Consider the following 14,440-nt stretch of genomic DNA (forward strand, 5'->3'; position numbering starts at 1 on the left):
TTCCAATCATTTGGCTAGTCACAAAATTCCAAGGCAATTACTATTTACTCACTTAAGAAAGTTTTATGTAAATCAGCTACTACTGACATATTCCACAGAAACATTTGTTAATATCCAATCCTTCCTTTTATAAAATCTCCTAAGTACACTTCAAAAACAAACAATTACTCTAGAGAAGAACCCAGCACAAAGCTGAACCTTACTCTTAAGATGACAACTGAAATAAAGATTAACTTTAGAAAAGTCTATTGTTAAAAAGCTGAAAATTATTGGCTTTCTATGAGTGATATTATTACATTAAAACCTTTGTGAAAGTACTCAAATGTAACTATTTAATGAATTTTATTTAGAGATGTAATTAATTTCCAACTGAAGAAAGATTACAATGGACAAGTAATAAGTATTAACTCATTTTGTTAAAGGAAAAAGGGATGCTTTTTCTTTTTCTTTATTTATTTTTTATTGGAGTATAGTTGCTTTACAATATTGTGTTAGTTTCTACTGTACAGCAAAGTGAATCAGCTATACGTATACATATACCCCCTTTTTTTGGATTTCCTTCTCATTTAGGTCACCAAAGAGCATTGAGTAGAGTTTCCTGTGCTATACAGTAGGTTCTCATTAGTTATATATTTTATACATGGTATCAATCCCAATCTCAAAAAGGGATACTTTTTTAAAAACTACAACCTTTGGGTCTCAGTGCTGAGATGTAAAATGTCCCAACTGTCAGATTTAAACACACCTTAAAATCAGGTAGAACAAACTATATTGTTTATATATTTTTATTTTCTGTATATTGTGATGTTTTGACATCTTAAAAAACCTTTCTGGCTAGCCAATTCTTAGAGATAGCAGGGGGCTAAGGTGGGAGCATGGCTTTGATATGCAAATTAACCACACCAGGCCATACCTCCTCTATCTGGCCCCTCCATCCCAGGAGACAATATTCCTCTGCCTTAATCATCCAAGGAGCTCGATACTAGGCAACTAGGAACTAACTCTCTATAGTTTACGGCCCACTGAAATCATTCAGGCTAGCCAGTCCTAAACTGTTCACCCTGCCCTGCCATTCCCAACAGAAACCCCAATACAGGCTCTAGCCTTGGTGTTCCCCTGTACTCTTGCTTTCTGCCCTCTGACCACCCTGAGGCATCCCTGGTGCCCCACCCAGAGGTGTGATGTGCCTCCTGTTTCTAGGACCTGTGAGGACAATAAACTTCTGTTTTCCCAAGCCTCTCCTATGTCTTCTCTTGCGGGGCTGCACCCGACCGACCATCACAGAACACAGAATACAAACAATAGTGCAATCTATGTTTTTTATATACAATTGTTTTTAAGTTGTATGCACATTAAAAAACTGAGTTTTAATTACTAAACAGATTTTTTCCCCCTGAGATTCTTGTACACATTGGTATATAGGAAAAAAGCCCTTTCTCCACTAGTATGGATTAACTGAAGGGTGCATTTCTATGTCTACTTTGGAATCCAATCACCTTAATTTTGCCATTATTTTCCTAAATTTATCTCTGGCATAAAGGATACCATCTAAAATGAACAAGACTTATAAGTAAGAATAGAAATTAGATACCCACCTGTGAAGGTGTACTGGTAAGTTCCATCTTTTCTTGAGATTTCTCCTTGGCTAGTCGAGCAGCTTCTTTAAATTCCTGAAACTTTTCTGCAAACTGAATGTAGAAAGACTATATACATTAATCAAATGAAAATAGGTCTTAATGCCCACTTTCATCTTAGTTTTCTTCCATTTTATGGAATAACAGACTCTTACACAGCAACTTAGCCCTCAAATCAATTACAGGCATAATATGAAAATGACAGGAAAATAAACCTAATATCAAACATTTGCGCACTATAAAGTACTCTGACAGATCTCATTAAAAAAAATCATGATGGGGCTTCCCTGGTGGCGCAGTAGTTGAGAGTCTGCCTGCCGATGCAGGGGATGCGGGTTCGTGCCCCGGCCCGGGAAGATCCCACATGCCGCGGAGCGGCTAGGCCGGTTAGCCATGGCCACTGAGCCTGCGCATCCGGAGCCTGTGCTCCGCAACGGGAGAGGCCACAACAGTGAGAGGCCTGCGTACCTCAAAAAAAAAAAAAAAAAAAAAAAAAAAAATCATAATAAAACTAAGTTAGAATTTGGTTTCAGCTAGCTTAGTTTTGTCTCTCCTTGGTTGTTCAGATATACTTTACTAAGACCAAGGTGTGGGGTACAGGTTGGGAGTGGAATCAGTAAAGATGGGCATACTATGTTTGTTTCTCATGGAGAAAACTAAATCGCTTAAGTGTCCATTCCTAATCATCTCTGTATCTGGAGCATGCTTTTAACTTTTACTAGAATATAAACTCTTGTATTATGTAAGGCATTTTATTTGCAGCAGTACAAACAGCAACGTTTACTACTGTCACTAACTGACATTACTAAAACTTCATTTCCAAAGATTCCTAAACAGCTAATACACAGCAGCAGAAAGGAAAAGCAGGACCCCACAAAGGTCTTTAAGATTGGTAACAATTTAAAAAAATTACTTTATATGAAATGCTAACTCTTTGGAACCCATGGTAATCAAATAAATGTCATGGCCACAAACAGTATCTATTTATGAACTGGAAGTGGAAACCAGTCTGCCACTGTTCTCAGAGAGAATAAGGCAAGGCTACAAAATAACCAAATTTAAAAAATCTAAAATCTTTGTGCAACTCAAAACATCTGTTATAGCTAGCAATAAAAATATGAAATTATAGGTCCCTCTTCGAACCCCATAAGCCAACACTGATTTCATTGCCATCTTGGGAAGGAAAGCTTTGTAAGGAAAGGCTCATGATACTCTGACCTGCCAACAGGGAGACGGAGGAGGGTCAAAATTAAAGTTGTCATTATTACAACTTTCCTTCTTAAACACTGTTACCCCCACCTACAACTTGTAGATCAGGAAACTGAATCTGTATTATTATACTTATCTAATTAAAGAGAATATCTCATTACTGTAAAAAAAAAAGTCTGAATATAGAGCTAAAAAGGTCTCATTCACATTGTTGGAATTGAAATAAAAGCAAAACCATAATTAATTTCTCTTCATGTAATTTGAAATAATACACAAAGTTTTTCTTACACTAATTTGGCATTCCAAAGTAGTTAATGTTTAAAATTCTTCTCAACTTCATAAAGACCCATGCTGTTGCTAATTTTTATAGGTTTAGGTTTCCATGATAACAAAATACAACTTGGTAAGCACTCTAACAATCCAAGCATAGTTGGAATTTTCCTCATACATCAACCTTAGGAGACCAGAAATTTCTTTCAATGCTGCTGCTCTCTCATATTTTGAGAGTACCTTGCCTAGAATTGCCTTCAGAGCCTTCTCCAAACTCTTACAATGGTTCATTTCATGTATGATTTTAGTGACAAAACAAGCCAGAATATTTACAGGCTTGCTTCACTTATGTAAAAGATTATGTACTCCTTTGGGTCCCTTATAGTTTACAAAGCGCTGACATTAATCTTCAAGGTAGCTTGGAAAATAAGTCATGATTTTGTGATCTTTGGACCAAAACATTCTGAAGAGACTGATCATAAGCTCTTAGAGCCAAGTCTAGTGAATAAACAAACTAGAGTTGGCTCCAGGAGCTACTGAGTTGTTTCCTAATGGTTAATCCACCCTCACAATACAATACTAGAATTCGCTACCAGTTTGGTCAAAAGCATATGCTAACTTTAAAGAGGAAAAATAAAATTCTTTAACTATAAAAGCTATTCTTAGAAAAAAGATCAGATAAGAGGAGACAATATGAGTGACAGAATTTAATAAACTATTTCTTTGCCACATTAGCTATCTGCCCAGTAACTTGAAAGATGTAGTAAAAAAACAACAACAACTTAATATAGTCAAAATTACTTAGGCTCAAAAATCATTTCATGCAGGTTTGAGAAATTAATCCACAATTTAGTTCCTTTGTTGTCAAGAAATTCAGCAAGTGTAATATAATTATAGTTTTAATGTTTTTGCTATAGGCTTTAATAGACAATTTCAAAAGAAAATTTCCAAAAAGGTTCTGAGTAACGGCAAAAATATTAGAATAAATGTGTAATTTCCTAAGGGGATTGTTTATGGAGGGACAATGCTTAACTCGATGCCTGTGTCCCTGCTATATTGAAATACTTTAAGTCTAAAACTTATAACTTTACCATAGCTCAAGAAATATATTTAGAGAATATAATGGGTGTAAGAGAAATGAAATCAGTTAACACTTGTTTGTTTTAATCACCTTACAGAGAATGACATAATCATCAAGACAAAAGTTAAAATAGTTGTAAAATTGAGCTTTCAACTCTAATTTATATCAAAAAGATAACAAAAGCACTTGAAAACAACAGTGTTAAGGAAAGTTTGCAACTAAAACAAAAGGAAAGAAAGATTATTTTAACTACTGAACTATCTAATTATAACTTCAAGTCAATAAATATTCACAAAAGTGTAAGATTTTTTAAAAGAAATAATTTTTAAGAATCTCAATGATTTCTATAACGAACAGCTTAGGTTTCACTTAAGTATTAACGGTGTATATCTAACAAGAGCCTGATTACCCTGCACTTGAGCTATTTCAACTCTCAAGCCATCAGATCCTATGTATACCAAATCATACATAAAATATGGTTCAAATGTAGGGCTATTCTTTTAACTGAATGCTTCAAACAGAAGTTTTAAGCATAACTCTTTGGGTCTGGTGAGCATCAAATGTGAAGGGTAAAAGTGAGTAATCCTCATCTCCTTGATCATCTTGTTATCCTGAGATTGTTTCCTTTTCCTTATAAACTCTTTGTGACATCCACAAGAATTCAGGATGCTGCTGGTATGAACACTGCATGGCTTTTGTTTATATGCAGGAAAACTGTTTTATTTCCAGTATTTAGCCTGGTGATGCTCTGTATTTTATCAGCCATTCTAGCCACAGTAATTTACTTGGTCAGTTCCGAGAACTCCTCACGGTGTCTCTTAGATCTTACTCTGTGTTGCATCAGAGGCCTCAGAGTAATTCTCACCCAGACAAAGCACCACTTTCCTAAACAGTAACTTATATGTGCCTGCTATTATGTCTGAAATATCACTATCAGCTTGAGTTTTCACAATTCAGAAGCGTTTGGTGTCTACCTATCTTACAGAACATCAACCAAGGGTGCTAACTCCCGAGCAAAGTCCATTCTGAAGTGATAATTCCCACATTTTATTTCCTATCATACCTAGTTAACCACAAAAACCCTCCTCAATCAATGGTGACTGTTTTTAATGTATACAATGTTTCCAACTGACAGTGGGATCCACTGATCTCTCACTTCTTGCTCTGCTGTCACTACAGTTGTTCTGAAAATACCAAAGAAATTTCTCCTACATTTTATACTCTCCATTTTCTATTATATATTTAAGACGTCTGATTTGAAGATGTAGATTTCCACTCAGATCTTATGATTTAACTTACTTTCGAAAGATGATGCTCAGAGGAAAACCCCAGTCCATAAACAGTGTTTGCCCTGCTATCAGCCCACTGGCCAAACTTCTGAGATGTTTTAGTAAATGTCATGTTTGGGGTGATGGTGCTGTTAATTATTGCCTGAAAAATAAAACAAGTATGAGTAACCAGCCAAAAATTCGCAAATAGGCATTTAAGCACAGGACTATTCAGATACATAAAAACTCAGGACTCCTATTGAGCCACAATGTTAAATATATAAAGAGAGTTAGAGAAACAGTTTTTAACATTATAAGTGACTGTGGCAATATGGTAATAAGAAAACTATAAGTATAATGGCACTCTACTATAAATTTCAATACTTTACAAGCAAAATAAGTTTTCCTGTGATGCAAAAACTTTTAAAGAGTTTTTAATGTGGTCAGTGTCTTCTCTTTGAACATTTAGGATCAATATCTATGAATTTTGGATGATATTCACCAGAAGCAAGTAGGTTTTAATAGTTGTTTATTTAAAAAAGTAAGGACCCCTCTCCAAAGAATCTTTCAAAAATAAAGGCAGCAATAGAACAAATTTTCTATTTGATCACTATTTTCTAAAATCCATCAACAAGAATTTTCTTAAAGCCAACTTACCTGAAATATACTGTGATACAGAAAAAACTTTCGATCCTTTAGTAAGTTTTCCTTTACTCAAGAGAAAAACAAACCCTTAAATATACACTTTGCTTCTTTACATATAAAGTCGTATAAAATCATGGTAATGAGAATCACTATCACTTCTGTTTATAACATAGTTTCTTAGAAAACTAGTCTTTTAGTACTTTATTAAATATTAACTTTGCTGATCACTTTAATAAACTTCAACTACTCTTTAACACATTAATTTCAGTTCGTTCATCCCCTCTGCCAGTACTATTAAGGTATAGAATCAGTTTTAGTTAAGTAGTCTAATGACTCTGTAACTGAGATTGAGATTACAAAGTGATCCCATAATAATAAACAGATACATTATCAAATCCATAAGCAGTTATTTGGTGAACTATTAAATGTGGAATAAGAATCAAGCATTCCAGAACAAAGTAAAATCTGTACACCACAAGAACAACAGTAAAAACGTAAATATTTATGAGCTATGCAGGTACTGATGAAGTTATAATGAATGTATGACATTTGTCCTACTAAAGTAGACAGTAAGAGAGTGGTGGCTTGCCTTCTCTCACAGACAGTAGACATGTTATCTGACAGTAGACACATTATCTGTTGTTACATGAGAGCCCTTACTCTCTATAAGCATTTTCACCTCCGACAAAATTTATACACTAATATACTGCCTTACCCTTTGGTTCAAAAGCTGTTTTTCCTGGCATGTCATTTTAGATCCTATAAAATGTAGCTAACAACTGCTCTAACATGCAGGGTTGTCATCAAATGAAAGACTGAGTGGGAAAGAATATACTAACGAATGGTAAGGACTCGTTTGGATATGCAACTTTTCGCGTGTGCAAATACCTACTAAATGCCAAGCACAACTCTAGGAACTTGAGATACAACAGTGAGAAGCAACGTAACTGTGGATTACATTCTAGAGCAAGAAGAGTCAGTCACTGAACAAGTAAACAAGTAGCTGACCAATGAAATTTCAGAGAGTGGTAAGTGCTGTGAAGACCACAGACCAGGATGGGATCAAGACTGAGAGGCAGAAAGGCAAGGGCTGGCCAGAACTACTTTAGATTTGGTGGTCCTTGAGTGTTCCCTGAGGAGGGTACATGCACATGTGAGCTGGGATCTGAGTGTTTCCAAGGAGAGATGGGCATCTTACAGGTGACCCTAACAACTCTCACATAGTGAGGCGACCACGGGCTTTATAAGGCATGGAAAACGTGTGACTCATGAGTTGCCAGTCACTGACCTTCTGGTTTGGCTATTTCAGACTAACTTCTTTCTGCTTTTATGTTTAAGAGTTCCATTTTAATCCCCATTCCGAACCTTTCCTTGCCTCCATATGACTTGTTTTGGGATTCTTTAATCAGTGAATAAAACTTTAAAATAATAGATGATTCTGCACTTAAAATTATTTATTAGAATTCTTAAAATAGAATGCTACTATAAATCCATTTTTTTAGATTTTTAGTTCTTTAAAATAAATATGTCTCTCAATCCCATAGTTCTTGTCTTTTCAAGGAAAAGAAGTAGAAATGCTGTGTCATTACCAACCATATAGTGCCCTGATCCTGGCCCTTGGCCATACTGACGTCTCTGCAGCAGGATTAGAAAACCTTCAAGCAAACTTGACATGCACAGAAAAGGCCTTAAGTAAGAACAAATGGATGTTTTCTAATCAGGGGCACCTAAGGTTTTCCCAACTCATCATGTTGTGCAGAAACAGAAGTGAGGGTGGGGAAAAGAAACCCACCCATTTAGCTGCATCAAATAAACCACTACTGCTTACCAAAAAACTACTCCTGCAGGAAACTGCAATAGTTAATAGCATCAGTTCAGAAAAGTAACTAGAAAATGGAAAATGTGATAGAAAATATAACTCCAGTACAGAGAGTAGATTTTATTAAAAGAAACAAAAAAACTTTTTCACAAGAGTTATATAAGAGCCTAATAATTACAGCTACAAAGTATATTCAAAAATGGAAATGACAGAAGCAATAGTTCATATTGCTTCAGGAGAAAAACACATGAGGATTATTTAATCACAATGGACTTGGGCCTACTTTACTTTTATATATCATTTAACTGCCCTCTCTAATAAAACCACATCTTATCCATGGTTTGGGCCAAGAGAGAAATACAAATTACAGAGAATTGAAGGATCAAGTCAGGGAAAAGAAATAAATTAACACTCTAGGGTCTGAGATTATAATAATTAATATCTGTTAATTTCACTAAACAGTTACAAAATGTGGCAAAATTATTCTTCATTAAATAAAGCTTCAGATAAATTAACTATTGCTATTTCCCAAGTCCTATAAATCCTAAGTAAAAATGAAAAGAGGATCAATTATTCAAATAAATACATGTTAGTCACTTATGTACAAGACAAAGTGCACATAGCCCCTGGGGTCCTATAATCCAGTTAAGGAGATAAGGAATGAGCACATAGAAAAAACAGACTGAAAGTTCAGCATTAAATTAAATTATCTTTGATTCCCCCAAACCACTAGGCAATACATAATTAAAAGCTGGGGGCTTCCCTGGTGGCGCAGTGGTTGAGAATCTGCCTGCTAATGCAGGGGACACGGGTTCGAGCCCTGGTCTGGGAGGCTCCCACATGCCGCGGAGCAACTAGGCCCGTGAGCCACAACTACTGAGCCTGCGCATCTGGAGCCTGTGCTCCGCAACAAGAGAGGCCGCAATAGTGAGAGGCCCGCGCACTGCGATGAAGAGTGGCCCCCGCTTGCCACAACTAGAGAAAGCCCTCGCACGAAGACCCAACGCAGCAAAAATAAATAAATTAATAAACTCCTACCCCCAACATCTTAAAAAAAAAAAAAGCTGAATAATATTAATAATAACAATAGCAGTAAGTGTTTGCATAGTGATTACTATACACACTTTAAGTGCTTTTGCCTAAATTAATTTATTTAATCTTCACAATAATCCCATGGTGTAATGATGCAGTTATTTACATTAGTTCTTTTTTACATATGAGAAAACTGAGACATGAAGACATTAAATATCTTGCTCTAGGTCACATGGCTAGTAAGTATTAAAGTAAAAATTCAAACCAGATGGTCCAGCTTCAGAGTTTGTGGTCTTAACTCTACACTGAACCGTGAAAATTTCCTAGGAATTATCTACATGTATTATTCAAAACTCATTGAGGAAAAAATGGAACTTCCCCCCTATTGAAGGGTATACTCCATCAGGCACTGAGGTAACCAAGTGCTCTGTAGATACCAACTCAATCCTTACAACTACCACTGAGGTGAGAACAATGAAACTCAGAGAAGTAAACACATAATTTGCCCCAAATCAAAAACTTCATAGATGGTAGAATTGAGACAGAAACCCAGGCAGTCCATGCTCATAAACATTTTACTATCTGCCTCTCCTAACAAATAAAAACAGGTCTTGTCCATACGCTTCTCTTCTGAATAATGGATGTCAGCTTTATTATTGAATACTGAACTTAATATTGAAAGACTTCCTATGATTTAGGGATTCTGAACTGCCTACTAGACTATAGAAGTATATCTGAAAAGAAGTCTAGTTCCTCACTAGATTACATGCTCCAAGAGTAGAAACTGTGTCCGTTCTGTTGAAAACTATATTCCTAGCACCTAACACAGTGCCTGACACAACAGATATGCAATGAATATTTATCAAATAAACTGACTTCAAATTTGTAGAATATTTTGGCATGTAACTCAATATATATATAAGGTGGTTAATCCAAGTAATTTAGGGGATGAAAAAGTTGCTACCCTAAAAATGATCAATTTTGTTTTTTAAAAGGTAAGTTTTTAAAGCTCAAAAGAAAATATTTTATTTTAATGAAGATAAAAATCTTCTGAATAAAACTGAAGTGTATACTATATAAAGCAAAACAGCAAGGTTATTTAATGTAAATGTAACTTACCTTTGAGCCATCTAAACTGATTATCCTATACACGTTTCTTGTGCTGTCATAGAAATAAGACACAGTAACTGCGTGCTTGCTGGTGGGTACCCAGTTCTTCTTTGTGTTTGGGTCGATCTGGAAGACATGAGCTCGAGTGCTGAAGATGGGTTGTTCCCTGTAGGGGAGAAAACAAAATGACAGGATGAAAGCAGCCACTTTTATTCCATTGGACAATAGAAGATGAAAACTGTATGATTCCACTTACCCAAAAATTCCCTCATCCTTGAAAATAAGAGAAACTTTCTTTTAAATTTGAATACTGAGTATTATAACCTTCTTTAAAACAATTACAGTCAATCCTTATTATTTGAAGATTCTGTATCTGTGATTTTGCCTACTCACTAAAATGCATTTGTAACCCCAAAATCCATACTTGAGGTACTTCCTTGGTCTCTTCCAGTTACCTGACATGTACCTTTCCACCTGAGGTTGATCAAGGTAGCACTCTGCCTTCTTGTTTCAGCTCTCATACTATAAACAAGTGTTCTTTTTGCAATCTGTTTAGCACCATGAAGTCTGCATTTTTGTGCTTTTTGTTGGTGCTTTCACTGTTTCAAATGGCCCCCAAGCACAGTGCTGAGTGCTGTCTGTTCCTAGATGTAAGAAGACTGTGATGTGCCTCATGGAGAAAAAATGTTACATAAGTTTTGTTCAGGCATGAGTTACAGTGCTTTTGGCCACGAGTTCAATGGTAATGAATCAACAATATATATTAAATAGGGTGTCTTTAGATAGAAACATACATCAAACAAGGTTATTATTGATTGGCTGATGAAAATGTGACCAGAGGCTCACAGGAATCTAACACTGTGTTTCCCTCCGGACAATGGTTCAACACTCATTAATTCAGTGTTTGTGGTGCCTTTATAGAACAAAACCACTGCAAATAATTAGAACTGATGATATGCTGTTTAAATACAAGTATCTTATATGTGACTCTCACTAAGTTAAAAGTTTTTACCCATTTAAAAACTACATTATTCTGGTAACAGGTAAAGAATTTACTGGGAAAATTTACTTTCAATATACATACTGAAAAATATAAGGAAAATACTGAAAAATGTAAGGAAAACAAAGTAGCCCATCATCACAGTATCTTTTACTTAGATCAAGTAAGGCCTTAAAGATAAATAGAGGTTTTAAGAAATATAATTTCAAGAATCAAAACTTATCAAAAATATATATTCAAAATATGATCATTACAGATTTCTTTTACAGTCTGAAAAAACAAGCATGAGATGATGTGTATGTGATAGAAGCATTATAAGGCAAAATTTTCCAAGTTCTCAGTTAGAATTCTCTTGTAAAGAGCATTTACCAAAAATTTTGAGTCCAAATGTTTCTTTCATTTACATAATAACACTTTTCTTTCCTAAAGCAGCTTAAGGTCCTAAAGAGACTTTTAACTGGTATTATATATATAATGTTAAAATTAAGTAAGTTTAAATTTTTTAATTTTAAAGAATTAAAAATGCTTTCCAATTTTAAATTTAAAGAAGGGAAAAGAGAGTATGGAAAAGAGTGAAATTAGAAAACAGGCAAGGCAAATTTTGGTCTTTGGCAAAATTTTTCTTCAGATTAATAATAATGGGCTGGGTGTCACATATGTCTCCTATGATTTACTTTAGCCCTTAGAGAGCTATTAGGAAAGGGAGGTACCTTCCCTGTATGTAACTGGGCTCTTCCCAGTTTCATTTCTGGAAACCACCATAACAACTGTTCTTATTAAAGAATCACTTTTGAAAGGAAGTGAGCGATACATTTTATGCCCCTCCCTAAAAAATGAAGCAGAAAGTCATCACTTCTGGCTTAACTGCTATTATACATGGGTTCATTCAGCAAATAATTATTAATAATCTAGCAAGGCGCTATGCCAGGATGCAGAATTCTTCCAAATTAGGAGTAGGCCCTATTCATTCTCTTTCCCCATCCTCAATCCTTGACTTTCACAGTAAGGCTGGTGCTACATTTGGGTTATCGTCCAAAAGCCCTGCAACCTCTGCTTTTCTTTTTTTTCACCTTTTAATTAAAGTTCAGTGACTGCAGCTAGTTCCAATTCACAGGGAAATTCATTCACACAAAATTCTATTTTTTAAGACACATAAGGAAGGGAAGTGGGCCATTCTTGGCTCTATTGACTTGGTAATATTTTTTTCATTTGACAGGGGATAAATTTCTAGATAGCGTAGGCTGATAATTATAAGAATGTGTTCTAATAAATGTATTTTCCAAAAAAGTAAAATTGTTAAGACAATGATATTGCTTTTGCAAGCCTTATATGACAAATCATCAAATCCTTATTCAATGGAAGTGCGATGTTTTGAGTCCAATAAATACTTTCCACACCATATTAATTCACACAGTGTAATTAATCTGCACAATTATTCCACACAATTTAATTCCATTCTGAATAAAAACCTTTAGGGTAAACTAGCTATTTTACAAGCAAATGACGTCTGACATCAACTAAATACGCTGTTTTCTTCAATTCTTTTCTGAATAGCTGATTTCTTAAAGAAAGTTATAGTTCATTCAAAGAAAAAAAAAGTAGTTCAAGATCTCTGTCGTTAAAGGCCTAGCCATCAACATCTGGATGATAAAGACTAGGGAAATAATTTTACAGCTGATACCCAGGGAAGAGAATTCCTAGAAGTAACGAGGATGTTACTACATCTGTCAGGGCATACAAGCAGATGACTCACCCTTTTATGGAATATCTACTACATGGTAAAAACAGAGAGAGATGGTCTTTGCCCTTGAAAAGTTCAGTCTGGTGAGGGAAGACAGATTATGTTAAACAAATAATATGCCCTTCACCATGATAGAGTCTCTGAAAATAAGTGGGTAAAGGCTACTGTGGAGAAACTGATGCCTAAGGAGAGTCTGAAACCATGGCACAGTGGTTAAAGGGCATAGTACTTAGGCATGTGTAGCAAGAACCTCAGTGAGTATGCGTGCCTTTGAAGAATGAGGCTAGAGATAGAGAAGCCAGTTCATGAGGGTACCCACTGGAAACTACTGAGAGATGTAAATAGGAACAGCTTTGCATTTTAGAAAGATAAATTTAGTAGCCCTGAAAAGGGTGGGTTGAAGGGAAACAACATTGGACATAGGGACACTAGTCAGAACCTTACAAAGGATCCCAAGTATTAAAAAAATAAAAAGAATAGGAGGTTAGGGAGTGGAATAAAGACATGAGGAGGGGTTAAAGGTAAATTTAGAAAGTAGAATCAATAAGATAAGGTACCAGTTTGGATGTAGGGCAGTGGTTTATCAAACAGGGGTGAGTTGTCTCCCAGGGGACATCTTACAATGTCTGGAGACGTTTTTGGTGGTCACAACGGAGGGAGATTGCTACTGGCTTCTAGTAGGAAGAAGGGTGTTGCTGAACATCTACAATGCACAGGACAGCCTCCTACAACAAAAAACTATCCAGCCAAAAATGTCAACAGTGTCAAGGTTAAGAAATCATGATGTAGGAGATGAAGGAGGAATCTGAGTCTCCTGGGCTTCTGGTCTGGGTGACTGAAAAGAAGACAGTGCCACTAGGCAGTGTGGTAAACAGAAAATAAAATCTGGAACAGGGGGGATGGTGAGGGAAAGGATGAGCTCAGTTTTGACCAAGTTCTGATGCCTATAGGGTTTGCATGTAAAACTGTCAGGAAGGGAACTTAAAATGTTAGTTTGGAGCTCAGTAGAGAAAACCAGGCTGGAGTGAAAAGTTTTGGGAATCATCAAGAGAGCTTATCTCGTCTGTTTAAGGTACATTTCAACATTAAAATGGAAAAATTTCATTTTAGAGAAAAGCTGTAGAAGCAGCAGTAGAGAAGCTATACCGGAAATCTTAAAGCACTTATCTCTTAAAGGATCTGAGAAGCATCTGACACTGATTATCCCAAGTGTTCAAGTGCTAATACGTTTTCAAATAAACTGGATGGCACTCATAAATAAAGGTTAGACGCACTACTTCCTTTATAACAATTCACACAAAACTAACTGCGTCAAATACCAGCGTTTTCCAAAGTATGTTCTATGGAACAAAAGTCCTAGAATTGAGTGTTCCATACTTATATAAGTTCTGCAAACACCTACGTGTTCCACTCTGAAACATTTATAATGCACGTTAATATATTAAAGGTTCTGAGAAGTCCCGCAGTAAAGAAACCCATTTAACCCTGAATAACCCAGCATGCAGCAAAGTGATCTGATCCTAGAATTCTTTTTCACGTAACACAGTAACATCTCATAGGACTTACATTTATAGCCACAATATGAGAATCAAAAGATAAATTTTGAGGTAAACACATCTCACTGAAAGCCA

General features: G+C 35.7%; 1 protein-coding gene across 4 annotated transcripts in view; it reads right to left on the minus strand.

The window, feature by feature from the left end:
- Positions 1–14,440, minus strand: part of HOMER1 (homer scaffold protein 1) — a 131,474-nt gene that overhangs the window by 75,991 nt on the left and 41,043 nt on the right. For all 4 annotated transcript variants that reach the window (XM_019929779.3, XM_073802243.1, XM_073802244.1 and 1 more), the window contains 3 exons: positions 10,078–10,234; positions 5,494–5,625; positions 1,596–1,688 (listed from right to left, as the gene is read on the minus strand). In XM_019929779.3, coding sequence (XP_019785338.1) covers positions 1,596–1,688; positions 5,494–5,625; positions 10,078–10,234 — 382 coding nt within the window. The remainder of the gene's footprint in view (positions 1–1,595; positions 1,689–5,493; positions 5,626–10,077; positions 10,235–14,440) is intronic.

The sequence above is a fragment of the Tursiops truncatus genome, chromosome 3 (assembly GCF_011762595.2).
Source record: "Tursiops truncatus isolate mTurTru1 chromosome 3, mTurTru1.mat.Y, whole genome shotgun sequence".
NCBI classification, from domain to species: domain Eukaryota; kingdom Metazoa; phylum Chordata; class Mammalia; order Artiodactyla; family Delphinidae; genus Tursiops; species Tursiops truncatus.